At 36.3% G+C, this 22,545-nt stretch overlaps 2 protein-coding genes and 2 long non-coding RNA genes across 4 annotated transcripts; all 4 read right to left on the bottom strand.

Annotated features, from left to right (window-relative positions):
- Positions 1 to 135: 135 nt before the first annotated feature.
- LOC141839490 (D-xylose-proton symporter-like 2) lies at positions 136 to 11,120 on the bottom strand. The gene is made up of 14 exons (XM_074727238.1): positions 10,904 to 11,120; positions 10,683 to 10,774; positions 9,826 to 9,904; positions 8,044 to 8,103; positions 7,874 to 7,940; positions 7,662 to 7,786; positions 5,941 to 6,042; positions 5,502 to 5,867; positions 5,333 to 5,380; positions 5,194 to 5,256; positions 3,910 to 3,990; positions 1,971 to 2,069; positions 1,520 to 1,657; positions 136 to 481 (listed from the first exon to the last, which is right to left on the bottom strand). Exons 1-14 carry the CDS (start codon positions 10,961 to 10,963, stop codon positions 350 to 352), a joined length of 1,512 nt encoding a protein of 503 aa, XP_074583339.1. The 5' UTR covers positions 10,964 to 11,120; the 3' UTR covers positions 136 to 349.
- A 1,797-nt stretch (positions 11,121 to 12,917) lies between these two features.
- LOC141837014 (putative CCR4-associated factor 1 homolog 11) lies at positions 12,918 to 13,790 on the bottom strand. The gene has a single exon (XM_074724503.1). It carries the CDS (start codon positions 13,788 to 13,790, stop codon positions 12,918 to 12,920), a length of 873 nt encoding a protein of 290 aa, XP_074580604.1.
- A 1,954-nt stretch (positions 13,791 to 15,744) lies between these two features.
- On the bottom strand, positions 15,745 to 17,730 carry LOC141837623 (uncharacterized). The gene is made up of 3 exons (XR_012602549.1): positions 17,396 to 17,730; positions 16,976 to 17,127; positions 15,745 to 16,165 (listed from the first exon to the last, which is right to left on the bottom strand). It is a non-coding gene; the product is annotated as an uncharacterized LOC141837623 (long non-coding RNA).
- A 2,220-nt stretch (positions 17,731 to 19,950) lies between these two features.
- On the bottom strand, positions 19,951 to 22,071 carry LOC141837606 (uncharacterized). Its single transcript, XR_012602540.1, has 3 exons — positions 21,721 to 22,071; positions 21,546 to 21,645; positions 19,951 to 20,291 (listed from the first exon to the last, which is right to left on the bottom strand). It is a non-coding gene; the product is annotated as an uncharacterized LOC141837606 (long non-coding RNA).
- Between the last annotated feature and the right edge of the window lie 474 nt (positions 22,072 to 22,545).

The following is a 22,545-nucleotide window of genomic DNA, read 5'->3' as shown; positions in this document are numbered from 1 at the left end:
AAAATATAAAATACTAATTATATTAAAATTGGAAGACAGTTTAATATATAGAATTAGATATTTTAAAAATTTGACAACTCGACGATTGTTTAGATGGAACAAGATGAGAAGGAAGCTAAATTTCGGAGGACTTGAATTGAACTTACTAGTCATAATGCTAGAGTGGATCCACTTCCCATCCGAGTCAAAATGCAACATAATTCTATCTGCCTATCATCGCCATAGTTGCCTTAACATTCTGAAATGGTTTGATACTACGACAGAAGAATATAGAGCTTTTAACTTAACAACAACCTCGTTTATTTGAAGGTTGCAGTCGTTCTGACCGACGCGACCGATATCGGAACTGCTACAGAATTTTAGCCTCAATCTCTTCCAAAGTGAGCCCCTTTGTTTCAGGGACGATGAAGTATATGAACACCAGAGCTGCGGTTGCTACGACTCCAAAGCCTGCAAAGACGCTAGCAGTTCCTACCCAATCCTGCAATCAGTGATTCGGAAATGAGGAAGTTTATCTCAATACATCTTAACATTGGAGAAAAAATGCCAAATTCAAAGCCATATTTTGTAGATTAAGTTTGCAGGCAGTTGAATATCATAGAACAAACACTTCTGGGTAAAACATCCAATGAAATCAGTTCATGTGTTGAGCTTAAGCCGAGACAATAATAATACACTCATCGCCAAAACTAACCATGGTTTAACTCCTACATTCGTTCGTGATTCATGATAAGGAGTCGCCTAATTAAATTCAATGGAATACTGAAAATGCCCCTCAAGCCAACTAGTGATCCTAGAGTTGAACTACTGAGAGAACTAGTAAACAGAATGACTTCGGGCGGGTAGGGTTCGTTAGTAAATATTAGCACAATGTTTCTAAATGGTGAGAACTGGTCGTCCTAGATGGACGACACAAGTAAAAATGAAGTTCGTCAGCACAGTCATGTACAGTAAAATCAGCGAACCCAACTAGAAAAAGACACATGGCACAAAAGCACTGGCCAACACTATTCTACTGTACTTTCAGGTGCAAGCAGAGCTCAGAAAGCAACCGTTAGTGTTAGTTGTGTTTGCCAGCTTCCAGAAGAGCAAGCAAAACATGAACAAAGACGGCCAAGCGTCCAAAGTCTCTCGTCAGCAAGCCAGCCCCAGGTCTGCAAAGGCACACCAAACTTACACACCATACACCTCGATACGCCTTAGACCAATTCCACTTTGGCAGCACAACCATGCACCTTGACCAAACTCAATAGTCATACAAGGCACTCCGACTGACCTGCAAGTCTCAACCTCAAACAGATCTTAAACCTACTCATCCTTCTATGAACCCACATTGTGATCCAACCCTTGTTAATAAAATGTGATAGGCTTAATTCATTGTGTCTTGATGATAACAGCCATCAATTAACTGTCTTTATTATTTAATAATAGTGCTCATCATCGAATATCGATCATGAGATATTTAAATTTTATCAAGTGCATTCAATGTGTACTTGGCTCAAGCATCAATAGTCAATACCTGTAGCAGCGAAAAAGAAAAAGTCACCAGTGCATTTGAGGTGAAGTTAACCAGCACTGCTATACTTAGCCCGCGCCCTCTGAATCTCAATGGAAAAACCTCTGAAATCATGAGCCAGCCAATTGGGCCAAATGAGACCTGCAGAAATATGATTTGATATGAAGCATAACTTTGATTATATCAGAATGTAGTACAACTAAGCAAACAACTTTTCATTGGGAGCAATGAAGAGTTGTCTGCATGTGAAACCAGGTCAATGGACTAGAAAGTTAAAATTCAGATTTCAAGTATCCGAGGGGTGAGGATAAGGCTCACTTTCTTGTGACGAATTCCTACTCTAAAACTCTCAGCAATGGTTTAAAAAACTGGTCCAATATTGATCTTGATTATTGGAATACATGGAAACTAAAAACATGTATTCCAATAATGCTTAAGTGATAATAAAACATACCTGGTAACAGCCAACATATGAAAGTAAAGCAATCACAGCAATGAATGGCAAATCCTTCAACAAAGTGTAGTAAGTGGATAGAAAGAACAAAGAGATTGCCTGCAACATGACAAGGTTGTATCAAAAATAGAAAGGAGTCACACATTTAATTTTCAATTAATCGGATCATCTGTAGCAAGATAACTATTCAACATTTTTTATTTTAAACATAGATACCTTGTTATAGTTGGCATTTTTTTCACTATAGAAAAATACAATTAAAAAAAGCAAAAAATTTGAAAGATTGACCAATTCTATTGGTCCAACCTTGCATATGATATTGGTCTTCTGATTATTTAGTTATGAATTGTGTAAGCTTAACTGAATAAGAGATGGATTGCACAAATTTTATTTGATCAGGCATCACCAAACCCTCTTCCATCTTTCCCCATTTAGATTTCCCTTCACAAGGTTGTCAATGATCCAAAACGGCATGTTCACCATTGTGCCTCTTGCCTCACTATTAGACAAAAATGAGACATATCACATGTATTAGATGCAGAGGCATGTTGTCTATAATATGCTTTAGTTATGTGGAATATAGTTTTATGATCATCTTTTACACCTTATATCTTCAATTCTAATTAAGTTAATTTTCTTATGAAAGTTCATCTTTGACAATGCACTTACCTATCTTCTTTAATTTCATCATTTTCTAGGCTTTATCTAATTGCTTGTGAATAAGAACAGCATCTTTTATTTTATCTGACATACTAATTTCATACCTCTTTCTAAACATTCTAACCTCTTCTATCTCATTTTATTGTATATCTTAATTTTCTTATGTAAGATGTTGGTCCATAACACATTTCCTTAAAGTTTCTTGTACCTAATGGATATTATAACACGCTTAGCAGCTAGTGTGATATATAATGATTACATGCTATATTTTGAAGACTCTAGTTACTCTACTATGTCAAACATCATATAATAATTGTATTAAAAATGTGATAAGCCAACAAGGACTTAAGTTTTGAATAGTTGCAGTAGAAAAACAACCCATGTGTTGCAGTGAAACTAAGACACACAAGTGGGTCTTGGAACTCCTACTCCAAACTAAATGATTATAGGGTGAAAGTGAATTAGATGAACAGAGCATCTGAGGATCAGGTTTGATTTAAGGAGAAACAGAAAGACTTGATTGGTGTTGTTTTTTGTGGGGTGGGTTCGCTGCTGCATAACACAGTACCCACACATACTCTATGCAGGTTTAGATATTGTTCTATTCAGCTTATACCAATTCAACCAAAGATTGTCATGAGATTGGTTCATGAATTTAAGCGATTTAAATCATACAATAAGTAAACTAACATTCGAATGGCAAACAATTTGAGGCCACAAACAAAAAGTTCTGTTTTGATTATAAAAGAGGCAAAAGTGTAGATTTGGCAAATTATTAGTTAGTCCAATGGCCATGAATTATGTAGTGATTTCGACTTTGTGCAGCTTCTTTCTACTTTTGGCTACATTCTCAGTCAGAGTGATAACTTAGCAAACCCTTCAAGTTTCAACAAAGTTAATTCCATATTAACATAAAGGGTAGCCCGGTGCAAATAGCTCCCACCAATACAGGATGTCGAAGAAGGAATGGACCACATTGAGTCTATTATACGGTCTTATTTTGCATTGCAAGAGTTTGTTTCCATGACTCGAACCCGTGACAAAAAATCACACAACTTTACCATTGCGCCAAAGCTCCTCTTCTAAAATCAGTCATTGAAGAAAGACCATTATGGCTAGATATCTCATCATTCAGGTAATGTGAAAGCCAAACTCAAGCAAATACAATAGCGAATACACAACAGCCTAGAGGAAATCTGTAAGAGCTATTTCAAGTATAAATAAGTATGTTTTTGCAATATGAACTGGACATGTTAAATCAAAATTTTAAAGACTTTACCATTCCAGTGACACCTCCAATTAGCATAGGTCTTCTGCCAAATTTGTCCACCACAAAAACAGCAATTCCAGTCGTGATTAGCTGCCAATTTCGAAAGGTACAAGATTCATCCAAAAAAAAAGTGGTAAACTCTAGCAAAAAATGCTTATAAATTTTCAAACACAAAATGATTGTCGAGAATAAACAATTATGAATGAATTTTTCCGGATTCTTGAGGGACTAAGACATAACAAGGAGCTGACTTGATGTAATTCCAACAGAGAAATATATTCCATTATAATTTCAATAGAATATCGCTTTAACTAAAAATAGTAAGCATATTCAACATTTTGCTGTATCACATCGACTATGTAGGATTGGTTGGGTTTAGCAGGTGGCACAGGAGTTCTACATGCAGTTGCCAATTGCTTTAATCTTCAATTGGCCCACCTAGACTAAATCACATATGTTTTAGCAAAATTAACATTTTTTAGGAATTTATTGCACAGTGAAGAATATACTATGAATAAGTAAATTCATATGCTAATATGCAAGTTATAGAAATCAAAGAAATTCAACGAAACAAGGAAGGAAGACATCCCTTGGCAAGGAAAATGAGAGACAACTCTAAAAGAAGGAAATTTTGCTGGTTAAATACATGAAAAAATCACATTGATTCGGTTTGAAATGGAGTTTAGTTCAGAAGGCCCAAGCCTCAATTGACTCTACCTCAACAATAATAATTACTGTGAGGGATACAATGTTTGATTCTAAGGAAGATGACATTTTGTCATGCATAAAGGAAACAATATAAAGATTGTTCACATTCATTGCCCACATTTGTTGCATAGGAACTATGTGCTTTGCTTCTCTGCAACTAGAAACTTCAACAATTTTGCATATCAATTTTCCACATTTTGGCATAGGATTGCACATATTTTTTGCTCACTTGCAACTGTTTGGAAAGAAACTTATCTCTAGTTTGGTCATATGGAATTATTATGCAGAAATCAGAACAATGCAACTCCTTGATTCAAGCATGCTTCAATACAAGGAATGAGAACAGGAACGAGTTCATTTACTTCATTACCAGGAATATTAAAGTTGTATAAAACAGGAATGAGTTCATTACCTGGAATACTAAAATTATCTTGTGTCATGTATTAAAGATTTGATTAGGCAAATGACTTATGCCATAAACTAGCGGGCTCAACTTATTATTTAAGAGTCTACAAATGCTTGTGACTCTGAAGGACAGAAGTGATTGAGCATCATTAAATCTGCAATAATTTATTTTTTTCTTACCTTTAGTAGACCAATAAGAATCGAAACGCGTGTAGCATCAGATGCAGCATCAAATCCAGCACTCTGACACAATAAATAGGCAAAGATGTAAATTAATAGTCGGTTTTCCCAATCCTCGATTGGGATCATGATTGAATACCTGAAGGATGGTGGCAGCATAATACAGGACACTTGGTTGCCCTGTCACCTGATCAGCCATAGAAGTAAACTATTACCAAAATGCTCATTTTTTTGTGCTTAATAACTTTGACGACTAAAAAGAAATAGCATTACGAAATGTGTTTCAAAAACAAGGAAATTCAAGTAACCTGCTGAAAAAAGACCAGTCCTGCACCAATTATAAGGGCTTTAAGGCATTTTCCTTGAAAGATCTCGCCAATTGTAACCTGCTTTTCAAGATCAGCATGCAATTCATCCAGAATAGAATCAACTTCTGCCAAAGATGAACTATCAGTAGCTTGACCACGCAAACGGCAAAAACAAGAAACAGCTAATTGTTTTATGGTTGTGAAGTCCTGTTTGCCCTGTGTGGCAGACAGAAGCAGCCAGCGAGGTGACGGTGGAAGCCACCACATTCCAATTCCCATAATTAGGCATACTGGAGCACTGCTAGCATACATATATCGCCACCCAGCCACGAAGTCAACATAGATACTACTTATTGTATAACCCAACTGCATGGAAGCAAGCACTATGATTATCCAGAGACTAAACCGGTCTTATGTCAATTAGCCTATCTAAACTTACAAGCAACCCTAAGATGATGAAAAACTCCTTCATAGAAACAAGTATGCCTCGAATTTGTCTCGGAGAAGTCTCTGCAATATAAATTGGAGCAGCATGCATAACCTACAGAAATAGAAGCCAATTCAGAAGAAATTAACTCTTCCGGTGATGCAAGATGTCAATCTCATAGTATTCACATAACAAAGACAAACTGTTGTTTACAACACTGTGTTGTATACTATCTGCATTGTAGTGCTAAATAAGAGTAGATAAAAAAGAATTGATAGCATGACATTGGTAAGGCATTGAATACATTTACATTTTACACAACAAAACACCAACATACCACTGTGACAACTTAATAAAGACCTCACATTATCACAAATTTCATACATAGTTACTCCAATTTCAAATTCCTAATAGACTTAGTATATTTTTATTCTCACTCAATTATGTTTCCAGCCATAAATCATAATATCAGCCTCTCCTGCCATTCTGCAGTAGTAAGATTCACCTCTTCTTTTTGGGGGCTAATTGTTCCTAGATTCCCACTCAAATGTCAGCTTGTGCACAGGTTGCAAACTGACTTTGATAGATTAATTATGCTTTATATGTTATCAGTCTTGAAAAGACCCTCATATAACAATAAGTTATGTAGCAATGATAAAAATTACAATGAGTCCAACAATCTGTCTCTAGCCAAGCAATACTTATAGTATGCGTAGTTGCAACTTGCTTGTACTATTGGGAAGGAAATTCAAGGCGGAGGCCAGGTGCCTAACTTGGTTATAACTAACAAGGGTGAGCCATGGCAGGCAAAAAAACTTCCACAGAATGTAAGTTTTTTATTGCAATCAACAGTTATGCAGTCACAATGAGCAGCATGTGCAACTGCAATAAGCCATCAATGAGTCTGCACAACTGCAACAAGAAGGCTTTGCTATGACAATGAGAGACCGATACCATAATATGCTGAGACCCAAATTTTGCATTTTGCATCCATGCCACAATCTTGGAAAGGGCAAGAGCCATATTCTAGTATCTCAGTCAATGGAAATATACAAAGTAGTGGAGATTACCCTCCAGCACGAGGTTTTAGATATTGATCACTGTGAATACCTATCAATCACTAGAGCAATAAAATATCAGTTGCAACAAATAGAGCAGCTTTCTATGTTATATATCTGGACCATATGGAAATTGTTCTCATTATTTTTGCTGGCAATTATCCTAGATGAACCTCCAAATTATCTTAGCTAAAGGACTTTTTTCTGTGAATATCCAAATTTCTTATCTATAAAATTGATTTTCCTTCATCTAATAGAATAATAACTAATCCCATTATATATGGCAGTCACATAGTATGCCAAAGAGGCAAGGGAATCAAGAGCCCTGTTTGAGGAAATGCAACTGAGAATTACAAAACTATGCCTATATTTTCCATTTTCTTATTCTTTCCTTTCCTCAATCACTAGCTTTTTCTGGAGATTCTTCCCTAGCAGATAGAATACCTAGGCAAAAAGTCATCATGGGAATATATTAATGAAACAGATGGATGTTATGGTAAAAAAAACATGGCTGAGGGGAAAATTTAACCATGCCAATAGAAAAACCCATATCAAAATAGATTTTCAAGATTCTTATCAATTTGGATAGCACAGGAAACAAAAGCATAGGAAATAGATGAGCTAATCTAGAGAACAGAAGTGAACAATCATAGCTGCGTAGGTGACTTGATTTACCAATCCAATTCCTATACCATAGAAAAAACGTCCAACAACCAAAAGGGAAAAGTTCGGCGCTAATGATGTTGACAGGGCTCCAACAAAATATAGCACAGAAGCAAGGATCAACTCTCTTCGCCTCCCTTCAATAACACATAGTATATGATTAGTTTAGAAGCAAGATGATATTGTTTTACAAACAACAAACTCAATTAGTGGAGATGGGAGACCTAAAAAATCTGCAATATTGTATGCCAGAATTGAACCAATCAAAGCGCCATAAAGTGAGCCACTGACCTGACATTCATACAAAAAAACAGAGTAACTTGGGCCTCACATCTCAATGATTTCAATTATCATAAGATCATTGGACAATTATAACAAGTTTGTTTTAACTCACCACAAGACCAATTTCCACTGATGATAAATCATACCATGTTGTCCCGCTTAATGTTGGTGACTGAAAAAAAAACAGATCTTAATCGAACTATATTCCAGAAAATAGGTGTATAAGAATTTAAGCTCATATTTAAGTTGCAAATATACCAACCTATACAGCCCAGTACTGATAATAAAAAAAAAAATAAGATGACTGCTCACTAGTATGAAGATACAAATATGGTATTAGCTATTCATGCATAACCAGTGCAGTGAATACGAGGAAACATGCTCATTGAAGTTATTCTTGTCTGAGTTATCACAATAATTGTCACAAATTTCTAAATTGATTTTTTTCAATATTGTAGCATATGCTTTTACCGTTGTGAAGACCTACAAGAACAGGCAGTTATATCTATTTTGAAGCAAAGAAAAATTTCTTGATTCAACAAAACACAGAATAATTGTCTGCCTATTTTCATCCACTAAATACACTTTAAAGAAAAGTAGGTAAATGATTATCTGAAGCAAAAAATAGGCACATTGACATAACACAAGTCGGGAGGATGTCCACAACCCGAATAGACCACAATCTAGGCAATTTGTACTGAAAGGAAAATTGAATAACTGTAAGCCACAAGATGATTATAATAGATGTTTCTATTTATATATTTTCCATTCAACTTCAACTCATATTTCATAGAAATATTAAGGTTAGATCTCTGAAAAAGGCCCACCTTTTACCTTGTTTGCACTTTAGGGCACATCTTTTAAATATGGCTGAGACCCAAAAAGTTTATAATTTTGGCCATAGCCAATCTATTGTCTAAACCAACTACTAAATAGCTGATGTAATCGACAATAAACATCATTGTATCGCACTCATATCCACATGCATATGGTTGCATGTACATCTAACCTACTGTCTATAATATCACATTAAGGACATGTGTCACATTCAGGACATGTATTACAAATTTTTCTAGGATGCTTAAAAATGTTACTAATTTTCCTATACTAAAAGGCTCAAGCAACTTCTAAATTATATTATTCTAAGATGAATTCCAGACCACGGATCCAAAACTATTCCATTGATGGCTCTGACACATGGTTAGAGTGTTAGCTGTTGCAACAGGTACAACAAGACCAGCTAAAATTACCCAGAGAAGCAAAAACACTATTATATCATTAATCGATCCAGTACATGTCCTTGACAAACAGAATTTGACAGTGATCTTAAATGCATTCAAGCTCTGAACTCCGGAGAAGACAGCACAGACCAGACAATACTAATTGTGAGTAGGTGGGAGAGGGGACACCAATTTGGAAAAAAAATTGGCAATCAAAAGAAACACAAGGGGGGGGGGGGGGGGGGGGGGGGGGGGGGATGGAGAAATAAAATTAAAGGTTTCTTTACCATTTTTCGCATAACCATTATATAATTCTTTGACGAGTGGATTATGAAAACAAATATGCATAAAACTCTATTGTTTAATCCCTGTTAAGCACTTGAAAAATTGTAATTGAACATCCTAATATACTCTGAGCAGCTTCATACCATTCCGAATTATTTTGAAGCTTGTCTAATTAGAAAAAACTTTCTTGCTCGACAAAGGATGCAGAAAACACTTATTCTTGGACTACAATGTTTAAATGACAAGGAGAATGTACAAAGAAAATTCATAGTAGTCAGAATGCAGAATGTGTTTTAACTTTAGTACCATGATAAAATAATTATAAAGACAACTGCAACTTCTGGTCTTCCAAATGTATCAGACGTAAAAGTCGGATGAGTATATCCTACCTCCAAAGAAATTTGAGCACCACATGTAGCACCGATATCATAACCAAAAAGCACTCCTCCTAAAGCTGGGAATAAGAACCTATTGATCATCCAAACAATGAAAATAGAACACAAGATTAAAGAAAATAAATTGATGGAATGTACAAGCATGTCCGTTGTCACACCCAAACTTTCAAAATTATGACCATAGCTTTCAATCACTACCATTATGTAGCTTTCAATCACTACCATGCACGGAACAAGTACTAAAATACAACAAAAATGACCATTAGATTTTCGTTCATTGATTGATTGTTGCAAAAAGGTGATAACGCTCACCTCAAGTGCCCCTCCACTGCTCACCCCAAAGCCTTGTGGAAGAGAGGTAAATCACGGTACTGAATGGGTCCTAGGTGGGAGGAACTAATTCCCCAAGGGCATGCACCCGTGGGGATTCGAACTTTGCTCCATTGTTGTACCATCTAAGTACCAACTTGGCTACGCCAGTGGAGATTCGGGGATTCGTTCATTGACTGATGAACTTATGAATAGTGGATTAAATGCAAGGTCAAGTTAGACCAAGGAACTGAAAATGGTAACACAATTGGCCGATGTTTTCTTATACTTCCCAGCAGAGGCACTAATATATCCATCTATTTACAAAGCGGCAAGAATTATCATTTGAAAAACACACGTTCAATACCCCTTTCTACTTTGCAATATCAAGTTATAGACCTTGTATCACACTCATCATATGAATATAGATACTAAAAATATGAAAACAAGGGTAAATCGCATGGACCACTCCACCTACTACGATGGAACTATATACACTTGGAGGCCCTCAAAAATCTAAAATTGCATGTAGTGTAACTCACGGAAGAATAGCCGCACGAACTGAATAGCTACCACCAGAGCTAACTCCGCCGACAAGAGGTTGCCTTGCACTCTCTATCTCATCAGTCGTTGACTATTCATCCAAGAAGGCCAAAAACAAAAACAAATGCTTAATTTAGACGCCGAAAAAGAAAATATAAACATCGGTTAGCGACGATTCAGAAAGGAAATCCGATGGCAAAACATATCTCGCTTCGCTTACGACGATCTTCGAGTAGGAAGGAAGCTTTGGCTGCTGCGGGTGCGACGACTCCCGCGCCATTTCTCGAGCAGGAAGCCTCGTTTGACACGAATCGAAGCGGAGGTTCTCGGATCGTTGGCTAGGGTTAGAGAGGAGAGAACGAGCGGAAGGATGCCATGAGAGACGAGAAGCGGCGGCGAGAGTGGTGGCGATACGAGAGCGCGGCTGGCACACGAAGCTGTCGTGGTTCGGTGAGGGTTGTGGGGCCGCTCGATTATCTATTTATCTTTTATTTATTGGAGGCTGTTTACTTGGGAGGATAGATATTAGGATGAATGATTGGATCGACGGATGAAATGGAGATTCGGTTTTACTTTGTGTTTTTATCCTTCCAACAAAACCGCAACTAATGTGAAACTTTGCCTTAACTCTTTGTCTGAGTTCTTTCTCAATTCAATCTACCTCTACCCAACAACGATAGATCCGACAAACAACGATAGATCCGACAAAGATACTTTGCGGACGCCGATTCAAGAAGAATGTCCCAATTGCATCTCCGATCCCTCGAAGCGGCTCAGCCGCATACGTATCAAGGAGTTGGTCCATTCCTTGATCTCAGATTGAATGCGGACTGTGTTGGACATTGTCGTTCGATCTGAAGAAAGCAGTCCTGATAGAGATTGAGATCTCACTGAAATCTAGTCCAAAGGAAATTCGATCCACCGCAAACAAACTTGATAAAGACCGACCTGATTGAACTAGGGTATTGGATCCGCCGGACCGAATCATGAACATATAAAATGATGAACCGTCCACCAATCTCGTTAAATAATTTAGACGAGTTAACCTATAAACATAATGGATTAAGATATTTTAAAAAATCATACACTACGGCTTTTTTAAGATGAGTTTAAATGAATTGAGTGCCTAGGCCTATGCTCCCGACCCATGTGGGTTGGCCTACGGCGGATTTGGATTGATCCGCGGATTAAAAAAGTTTATTTATTTATTTTAAATTTTAAAATTAAAATAAAAAATTTAATAATTAATCAGTTTGATTCGTCTAAATTATATTTCAAGTTTAACGATTTAAATTGTAATCTAAATTTAAAATTTTTAAAATTTTTTTATTTTTTAATAGGTCCGTGGGTTGACTCATCTAATCCGTAATCCATCTTAAGTTGGATTGGATTGGAGATTTTTCAACCCACTAAATTAGTGGGTTGCTCTGTCTTATCATATAATATAATGAGTTTTCAGTTGATTGGTCTGTCTCATCATGAATTGATGCGTATGGCAGTTCTAAGTAAAATCATGTTATTGACTGATAGATTTACCAGATTTCTTCATGCGCATTCCCTAATTATCCATCTTTCAGTTCTTTTTTTCAGTGAAAAATATAATCAGCATTTGAAACTAATTAATATAACTATTCATCTTTTAACTCCATCGTATTATTTTAGAATGCAGTTGATTCATATACCGGGATTTCTCTTTAAATCTGAGTTTGACATTGGCTTTTTGTATTCCTGAACATGTATCAGACTTGGAATTCCTGAGCATTAAAATGCAAAACTGTTTTCTTTTTATTGATACAATATAAAAGATTTTATAGCTAGTATCGAATACAATTGATGAAAATCTAAGATGCTGAACAGATTCTGTATTTTGGGTTTCTGAACAAGATTTGTAGCTACCGCGTTAGTATTTCAGATTCAACGTGAGTTGATCATTAAATGCAAAGTCAAACAGATCAAAGGACTCAATATATCTTTCAAATTTTATCTAAAATGTGACTTCTATTTGGCAGATGTATCTTTCAACGAAAAACAGAATTCTAATAACAAGTAGCTAGAAACAGCAACAGGATAACTAAAAACACATTTATAAGGACGCAATAATGATAAGAACCTCTTGATGGAAAAAAAAAATCAGGAATCTTAATTTTTGATCGCTAATTTAATGACAGAATTTAAATTTCATAATTATAACAGAATGATATTATTTTTTTTAATATCTAATTAACGATGAAAAATTATATTCCCATGCAATAAAAAATCGTTAATGACTGATCAATAATCTTTGTAATGCTCCTCGGACGGAAAGGAGATGATGCGTCGTCCTTGATCATATCACAAGCGTTCTCGAAACCGTAAAGAATCATGGAGTTTAGTTGGTCCAGGACGGCGGCCCACCTCTTGTGCATCTCGTAGAAGGCCAATCCGGTGACCAAACTATCGAATCCCGCCTGGTGAGCCACGCCGTCGGCCTCCACCTCCAGTAGATCCGCAAGCTTCATCAGGCCGAGCTGTCCGCCGCGGAGTCCATGGCAGAATCGCGCCATGTACTTGACGTCGTAAAGTCTTCCTCCGAAAATGTCGCGCGCCGTCGTTATAAATTCCGGCAGCGTCTCCGGCAGAGGCCTTCCGCCGGTCAACATCTTCATCAAATACCCTACGTCGTACGCGCCGTGGAACGTCACGAACGAACAGTCTCCGCCGCCGAACAGCTTCTCCTTTAGCAGCGCGCCGCAGCGAATGGAAGAAACTCCCTCGCGCCGGTGCCTTTGCAGATCGATGCCGCTGTTCTCCAGGAAGCGAAGGGCCTCCGGCGAGCAGGGGTCGACCTCCGGGTCGAAGTCGGAGAAATTAATCTGCCATGTGGGTTGAGGCAGAGGCCGGTTGCCGGAGGCGTCGAGGAGAGTGATCCCGAGCTGGACGACGCGGAGATTGTCCACGTTGTACTTGAGGTCTTCGTATTTCTCCTCCTCAGGAGCATAGCGAGGAGTGTTTCGGAGGAAGCCGCAAAACTCTGTATCGATTGCGACGATCGGGAAGGAGCGGCGAAGAACCGCAATGGTTTCCATCTGCTCCAGTAGATTATGCTCCCAAACTTCGACCTCTCCCATCGCCAACTTCGAGTGTAGAATCGAGCAGGCGGCGGTAGAATTGAGACTGCGATATGGATAAGTTGTAGTCGAAGCTTTATTTATAGAGATCCTCGGAGTTCCATTCCGACTGGAATCTGTTATTATTTCCGGAGTTTACGTAACAATATGATGTTTGATAAATTATTTCTGATTAAGTGTATCAGTTTCTTTCTAAATTAGAATTAGTTTCCTAATTACAATTGGAGTTGGATTCCTAAATCGGATTTGTAAATGGATTTTGAATTTCAAAATTCTGATAATTTATTATAACTTAACTGCGGTTTACTTTATTGATTTGATTGGAAATTAATAAATGGATATAATACTTCTTTATAATTCGACACCACTAATGATGAATAAAAATTCAGTTAAACTGAATAAATTAAATAAATCGATCAAATTTATTATTTTAAACTTTCAATTATTTTTTCTAAAATAAAATTTAGTTAATTCAATTAAATTTTAATTTTAAAATTTTTATTCAATTAAATTAAATAAATCAAATTAATTAAAATAAAAAATTAATTTTTAAATTTTTAAATAAATAAATTTATAAATTTTAATTAATTAATAAAATTTTTATAATATTTAAAAAATTTAGTTATTTTAATTAATTTGATTGAAAATTGAATTAATCGATATTTTATCAATTCGATTTATTCAATTTTTATTTAAAAATTTGTCGATTGATTTGGTTAGTTTAAAAAAATTTGATTCAATTCAATTTCAATTAATTTAATTGATTTAATTCAATTTTAATTGAATATTCAGTCCTACACACCATTAACATTTAGATGACTAATTTTACTCATATGATCCGACCTAATTTATATATATATATATATATATATATATATATATTTATTTATATATATAAATTTATTTTAACAAAACTCAACGAGATATGTCAGAAGGATGGCTTAGAAAATAGAGATATTATGAATTTGAAATCACTTCGCATATTAGTTTTTTTAATCTATTTTTCAACCATTTGAAATCGAATGCTGAAAATTTTCTTTCCTCCCCAACCAAACTATTGGATACAATGTCAAAGATATAAAAATTTATCTTAATTATAATTATATAAAAATAATTTATATTTATTTGTCAAGATGATTTAAATGAATAATCTCAAGCGGTCAAAGAGAGAAGGAAGATTTGTTAAATTGTCACTTCGATCTCAATGTAGCCGAATACTCAAGCCGATTATGCTATCGAGTGGGGCTGGGCTTGAGTGAGTTATTGCTGGCAGATACGAGCAAGCTCAGTGTTTTCTAAGCCTAAGTGAGAAGTTGAGAGTGGCGTCGGCGTGGCAAGTGCTCCCCAATAGTATGTCTAGTCGGGACGCCAAATGCTTATGAATAGACGCCAACTACTCTTGTCGAATGTTGCCAAATATCGATCGAGTCAGGAGACTAAATCGCTTGACTGTTATCAAATCAGGAGGTTGAGTATTGCAAGGTCTAAAAATGTCCAACTACCAAGTCGCTTAAGCCCAAGTGAGTCACTGAGTACCAAGTCGGGAAAAGAAAACGTCGACATATATATTTGATGTAGTTTATTTAAAACAGATTCATCCTCCTTCGACTATACTTTAAAGTTATGTTGAATATTTATTTTCCAAAATACAATGGTATAATCACGTACACAATCAAACACTAATTATTCATGACAAACTGAGTGAGTATCCGAACATTATCAACTAAAAAGAATCACTCCGGTAAACTAATGACCTCCTAGACAAACTCTTGAGTTCACAACCATGATTTACAATTATAACTTAACCACAAGCTCGCGACCTAACTGCTCTTTTTTGTTTTTTCTTTCTCTATCTTTTCCGATTCAAATATATGAAGCATAGAAAGGGAACAAGGATGAAACGGCACCAGAGTGATTCATCCTTTCATTCGTCCATCCATCCATCACTAAATAAACACTAAAGCAAAACGAACAAATACCTCCCTCCATCATTTATCCTTCCAAATAAACAGTGAGAAAAAAATAGATAACGTTCAGTCAGTCACTCAGGTTTACTCGTTTGTTTTTCCTCTTTTTTCTTCTTTCCCTTCCTCCGCTGAAGTCACGAGTGATGCGGATGGATCTGTCTGCTTTGGTTGGGAAGACCTGCTTCCACTTTATTCCCATTTTTTTTAATAATTCACCTGTTTGCACTTCTATTAATCTTGGAGGTGGAAAGTTGCTTCGGAATACTTCGGTAGTTAATCAGATATTAATAAATTGATCGGTTCTTCTTCTTCGCTCGATTGTCTCACATCTTTGCTGTAATGAGCTTTGTTGTCACATAAAATTCCCCCCTCAACTTCATTTAGTCGCATCTTTTCATCTTTGAGTTCCTACAATTGCCACACAACTTGAATTTATCAGTGGAATCAAAACACTAAGATAACTCCAATAACATCAATATCAACAATGTGAAGCTTTCTATGATGAGAGTTGAAATGGCACTGTAAAACAACTTCACCATTAGTAGCAAGCATGTTTTGAAGATGCTATATTTCTATTGGACTTGCTATTGTTTCGTCGATGAATTCATCGAAACAGAAAATCAAGACGTGTCAACCAATCAAATTTGTTGATAATTTTCCTTGGCTAACAATACTTATCAAGTAGACAACAAATGTAGAATGGTAAAGCAATAAATCCAGTAGAAAACAGCCAAAAATAGACTATGATCTTTGTGTCCAAGACTCAAAGTATGCCAACTTTATTTTACCTCTTGCACAAGCTTAATTTGAACCTGAAACATGAGATTCTATCATTCATGTGAACAAAATTGTACTGCACCAGACTTTCACAAGCATAAACCTATTGCAAGAGAAATGTATTTAGGCATTAAAATCAAGCAGCAGCTAGAATAAAGGAGTAGAACCACACAAAAAAAAAGGAAAGAAACCAAATTTCATCCCACTTTCTGGTTTTCACATGAATCGCTATATTGGTGATGTTCTTCATCTTTCACTAACATCTAGAACCATTTCATTGTTCAGTGCAGGATCCAAATAGCATGATAATGTAGGCAACTAGATGATTAGAGGCCTTCTGCTTCAGAATAGTCAACAATAGTTTAAGTAGAACAAACACAATAACCCTCTGAACATAACTGAAAGGAAGAGATTTGCAGAAGTCTATGAAAGTGATCTGACCTTTGTTTCGTTATGCAGCGCCGTCAACATTCTTATCGGAAGCGTCAAGATCGTGATCCCTATCGTAAGAGCCTGCCACCATAGCAACAGGGCAAGAACAACCGTCTTCAATCCCAGAAGAACGGAATCTGGAAAAGGAAGGGATTCACGATCTGCACAAGAAAAAAAAACACACATTTTTTCACTTCCCCTCATCGCGCGAGATGGGAAACCCACAAAAGAACAACATCGAGATTGAATCGAACTATGATTTACGACATTGGAAGGTGGAAGGGGTTCCTCCGCATTGGAAAGATGAAAACACACGCACAAAAGCACCAAGATCGAATCAGAATAGGTTGTAAGACATTGGTTCATCCAAAGACTGACGGATTCTACAGAACACAGTGAGAATAAATCAGAGGGCAGTTTAGGAGTGACCTGCGATCGAGCGAGCCAGAGAGCAAGGGCACGTCTGACTCTCAGCCTGCGTCTTCCACGGTGATTGGATCAGAGGAGTAGGAGGAGATGATGAGGGGAGGAAGGCCACGTCGTGATGGGGAGGAAGACCATGGGAAGCGACACTTGGGGAAGCAGCCGGTGAGAGGAGGGATGGGATTTTGCGTCCGAAGTGCCGCCAAAGAAACGAGGATAAAGAGGAGCTCTGGGAACCGGGATCTCCTCGCGCCCTTGCTCAAAGAGATCTCCGACTTTCCTCCCTTCCCAAGTATCTCGAAGAGATCTCGTTGTAAGCGAAGCTTTAAGACAACGAAGAAGAACCATCGCCCTTTCGAAAAAAAAAATCCCAGTTAGTTACATTTACTCAAGCCCTAGAGTGATAGGTGTGGTCCCACATAAATTTTTCATCGAAAAACGTACGCAGCACACAAACATGACCATTAGGGGGTGTTTGGTTGGGGGTAATCTATGATTACCTTGGTTATCTGTCTAAGGTTATCGTTGATAACCTTGTTTGGTTCAAGTTATGATCGATTCCCAAGTAATATAACATTACCGCCACATCAGCAAATGTGTTATAACTCGGTTATGTGATTACCTTGGCAGCCTAAGGTTTTCTATGATTCCGGAGGTTAACAAAATTTTTTCCATGATTACCCTCCGATTTTAAAATTGAATTAATTAAAATGTACTACGAAATCTAATTAAAATCGAATTAATTAATTCAATAAATTTTAATTTAAATATTTATAAATTAAAAAATAATTTATTTTAAATTTAAAAATATAAAATTAAGGAATTATATTTATTAATTTAATGGATTATTTTATTAAAATAATTATTTTATGAATTATTTTATTAAAAAAATATATATATATTATTTTAAAATTTTAAAATATAAAATTAACAAATTATATTTATTAATTTAATAAATTATTTTATTAAAATAATTTTTTTTAATGAACTATTTTATTAAAATAAAATTATCATATTATATTTATTAATTTTAACAAATTATTTTATTAAAATAATTATTTTAATAAATTATTTTATTAAAATAAATATAAATTTATTTTAAATTTAAAAATATAAAATTAAGGAATTATATTTATTAATTTAATGGATTATTTTATTAAAATAATTATTTTAATAAATTATTTTATTAAAATAAATAAATTTATTTTAAATTTTAAAAATAAAATTAACAAATTATATTTATTATTTTAATGTTTTTTTATAAAATAATTATTTTTAATGAATTATTTTATTAAAATAAAATTATCAAATTATATTTATTAATTTAATAAATTATATTAAAATATAATTGAATGAAGGGTAATATAGCAAATATAAAACTGGTTATGTTTTATTCCCTCCAAATAAATAAAGTAAACCAAACAACATTAGGTTATGTTTTATAAAAAAGCTACTTGTCACAATAGAATTCCTGTCACAAATGTTGTGACGGGAATCTGCACCGTTGAATTTTAAAATTAAGATTAAATCCTGATCGTAGATTGAATGGATGATTGTGATTGAATGGGTGATTGTGATTGAACGGTTCAGATTCTCATCACAAATTTGTGACGGGAATATGTTGTGACAAGTAGCATCACTCTATATTTTATGCCTCATAACCTTGGTTATATGATTACCAGGTAATCACATAACCAAGGTTATACATCATAACTTGAACCAAACGCACCCTAAAAGTCAAGACCAAACAATTGTAAAACTATCTAATTTCCTATAAAATATATCTTGTGTTAACTCTGTGATGCAGAAAACTAAGGGGCCAAAACTTCAAGTTCCAGATGCCCCTATTGGATCTAGATTACCGAATAGTCTAGACACCCAGAATGGATCCAGGTGCCTAGATGTCAGCTCATTGGGCTACAAAGTGAATGAGATGGAGAGTCAGGATTGGCTGGTGATACCTCAGCTTCTAGATGCTCGAAAGGCTCTAGGCGCTCCGAGAAGGATAAGGCGCAACATAGTCAAAGTTGATTCGCCAACCTCTATATTAGCATTCCAGGTGCCCGAAACGGATATAGGTGCCCGGAGATACTAAGATACTAAGTCAACGTTGATAGCGGATCTACGAGCCGACGTGGAGGCGTCGGGAAGGAAATCTAGACGCTCGAATTTGTCCATAAAAGCAGCTGCAAAAGGAACCCTAACGACACTAATTTACGCTCATCTTATGGTGACTCTTCATGCAATCGAAGCCCCCGATACGCTCCTGCAACACCGAGGTTGCACCGACACCCGCATGCAAGCTCCTATTCTTTTATTGGTAACAAATATGTTTTACTTTAATCTTCCTTTTGTACTTATTTCTTAGGGCGGTAAAAGTTGTTACGTCCTAAGAGACGACCGTCCGAAAAATTTTGACAACATCTTCCTTGTAACAGTCCAACTTTCTTGAATACATGATGGTATAAAAGGCTCACACGGCCAATACTAATATAGAACAACTGAATAACCACTAATTACATCATTAAGGGCTCACACGGCCCCAACACATATCCACCACATGCATAATCAATACATAACTATGTAAAATCGCAAATCACCACAATAAAACTCACAACCAGAAACGAAGCTCACAACTAGAAACAACAAAACTCCACAATCTATAATAACTAAAATACCGCAACGAAAAACTTACTAAGGTTTAAAATCCATGCCAAGTTGAACATAAAATCAAACCACCAACCAACACCATCCGAGATACTACAAAATATCATGACAAATAGTCCACAATGTCTAAGCAAGAATGAAACTAAAAAATAATGAAGAAAACACGATTCCTTCTGCTGTGAGATAGGACAGTCCGGCAGAACTCCAAGCTTCAAATGACATCCTCACCTGTTACCTGGGGAGAAAACAAAGAGACCCCCAGGGTCTGGGTAGTGAATATACAGTAGTACTCAGTAGGTATAAACAAGTATGTGTACAACATAAAAATATCTAAGCAAAACAATAGGATATCATACGAGATCAACAACTACAAACAACAATAGATATCATACAACCATATAATAACAAGTGAAATAACCACTAACATGTAACAACTAGTGCAATAATCATAAATGTAGAAGACCACTGCCAACAATGTACGCACATATGCAATGCATGATCACTGTCTGCACTGGCCACCCTCAAACACTCACCTAATGTAGTGAACTGAGGCGCACGATAGAAAAACCGCACTCGCTCCAACAACAAACCACTACTAAACAAGTGGGGAGCAGGCAGAATCAGGAGAGCTATATAGCCAGTCCTAGTTGCACCCAACTTAGCACAACAATTGTTCTCACTCTTGTGCCACTATCATACAGCGACAAGTGAGGCCAACTACAACAATAATAAACAACACATCTACTACTATCATGTATGCGTCATGATGCTCAGTTCAACAGTTAAGCCTATATTTAATCAGGCATAATCAACAGATCATACAATGGTATCGAACAATAAGTAACATGCTAATCACAATAAAGCAACATCAATACAGGTCAATAGCAGAAAATCCATAGCAAGGTATTATATCGGATCAACAACTAAAGATAATAAGATGTTCAACCAAAATAATTAATAGTGAAATAAATCTGCACTTACAGATAATCCTGTATTGACCAAGCACAAGAGTACCCACCTAATGTATGCACGTCGAAGAACCCCTCGTGTGTAACAAGATCAACCGTCAAGGTCTTGCAATTATAATAACAATTACCCACTAAATACTAGAATGCATTTTAAATTCTACAACAAAATTAAACCCTAATCAAAACTAGGGTTAACCTTAACCAGATCAAGTCTAATCAGATCCATCAATAGGTCTAACTAACTTGATCAACTAGGTCCAACCAACTTCATTTAACCTGACTAACCTAACCCAACCAATTAATTTGGTTAAGCTCAATCCACATTTAACCTTATTTAAAACCTTGATTACCAACAAATATTCCTCATCCTCAACAAATCAACCAAAATCAACAAGGAGATCTAACAGTAACCTAATAACATATTGACATCATTTTCAACAATTCCTAAAGCAGCAACCAAAATTAGCAATCAAGCCCCAATCGATCTCAACAAATTCAGCAAGAACCTTAACCAATCTTACCTCAAATCAAACCCTAACACCAAGTCCACCTTAGGTTCTTCCACTGCCGGCCACTCCACCAATTTCACCAGCAAACCGAAACTTGATTCATCCAACAGATCTGATCAATTCCACATTAACCAGCAATTCTCACGAATCCACAAATGAATCCAACAGCAAAAACCTAGAATCTCACCTTAGTTTGAAGCCAAGAACTTGCTCAGCCCTGGCTCTTGGACTCGCGAGAGAGGAAAGGAGGCAGCGCTCGAAGACCTCTGTTCGGGAAGAAGAAGAGGAAGGACCGGATGTGCCGGCTAGGGCTACGGGCGTCAGCTACTCTCGGCTGCGGAGGGCTACAGGCGTTACCTGCTCTCTCGGATGCGGTGACCAAGGATCGCGGCTCTCTCGCGGCAGAGAATGCCCAAAAATCACGAGCCCAAGGTAGAGAAATCACGGTCGAACTCGAATAGGAAGAAAACAGAGTACGCAAGGGACGGGGTAGCGGCGTTTAGGGTTAGGTTTTTCACCCACGTTCCTCTCTGCTCTATCCCTTCTCTGCCATGTTCTCCGCCGGCGGACTCGCGCAGTTATGGGGAAAAAGTCGCGAGCGACTCGGGTTGAGGTTTTCCTAACGGGTTTCGGGTTTAACCCAAATCTGATCCAAATTAGTTTTTTTTTCAATTAAGCCCCTAAAACCTCATGTTTTACAAAAGTGTTACCATACCTACACTTCTTGTAAAGAAATTTTTTCTTATGCGAGAAAGAGTTTATTAGTGAGCTTTGGAGTAGCAACCTGTGGTTGTGAGCCCAGTAAAAACAAATGAGTCCCTACTTGAGTTTTTACACTATCTTCCATTGTGTACTTTGTATTTGAGTTACAAACTTTCACCAAAAAGTGTGAAAAATGGCAAGCACTATTCACCCTCTTTTAGCACTCTCATCGGTCCTACAGTCCCTAGTGTTGATTTTGATGAGACTAGTATGACTAAGGCTTTTAAGAAGTCTAGAAAAATCATTAGAA

Source organism: Curcuma longa, chromosome 11, assembly GCF_044706935.1.
Source record: "Curcuma longa cultivar G26 ecotype Majalengka, Jawa Barat chromosome 11, ITB_CL_G26_1.1, whole genome shotgun sequence".
In the NCBI taxonomy this organism is placed as follows: Eukaryota; Viridiplantae; Streptophyta; class Magnoliopsida; order Zingiberales; family Zingiberaceae; genus Curcuma; species Curcuma longa.
The sequence above is the reverse complement of the archived record's forward strand: the minus strand, read 5'-3'. Positions and strand labels throughout refer to the sequence as shown.

Coding starts and splice junctions, on each gene's coding strand:
- LOC141837014 (XM_074724503.1), bottom strand. CDS start 13,790: ATGGGAGAGGTCGAAGTTTGGGAGCATAATCTACTGGAGCAGATGGAA.
- LOC141839490 (XM_074727238.1), bottom strand. CDS start 10,963: ATGGCGCGGGAGTCGTCGCACCCGCAGCAGCCAAAGCTTCCTTCCTAC. Junction 7,787..7,873: donor CAATATTGCAGATTTTTTAG/GTCTCCCATCTC, acceptor GTGTTATTGAAG/GGAGGCGAAGAGAGTTGATC. Junction 1,658..1,970: donor CATATGTTGGCTGTTACCAG/GTATGTTTTATT, acceptor ATATTTCTGCAG/GTCTCATTTGGCCCAATTGG.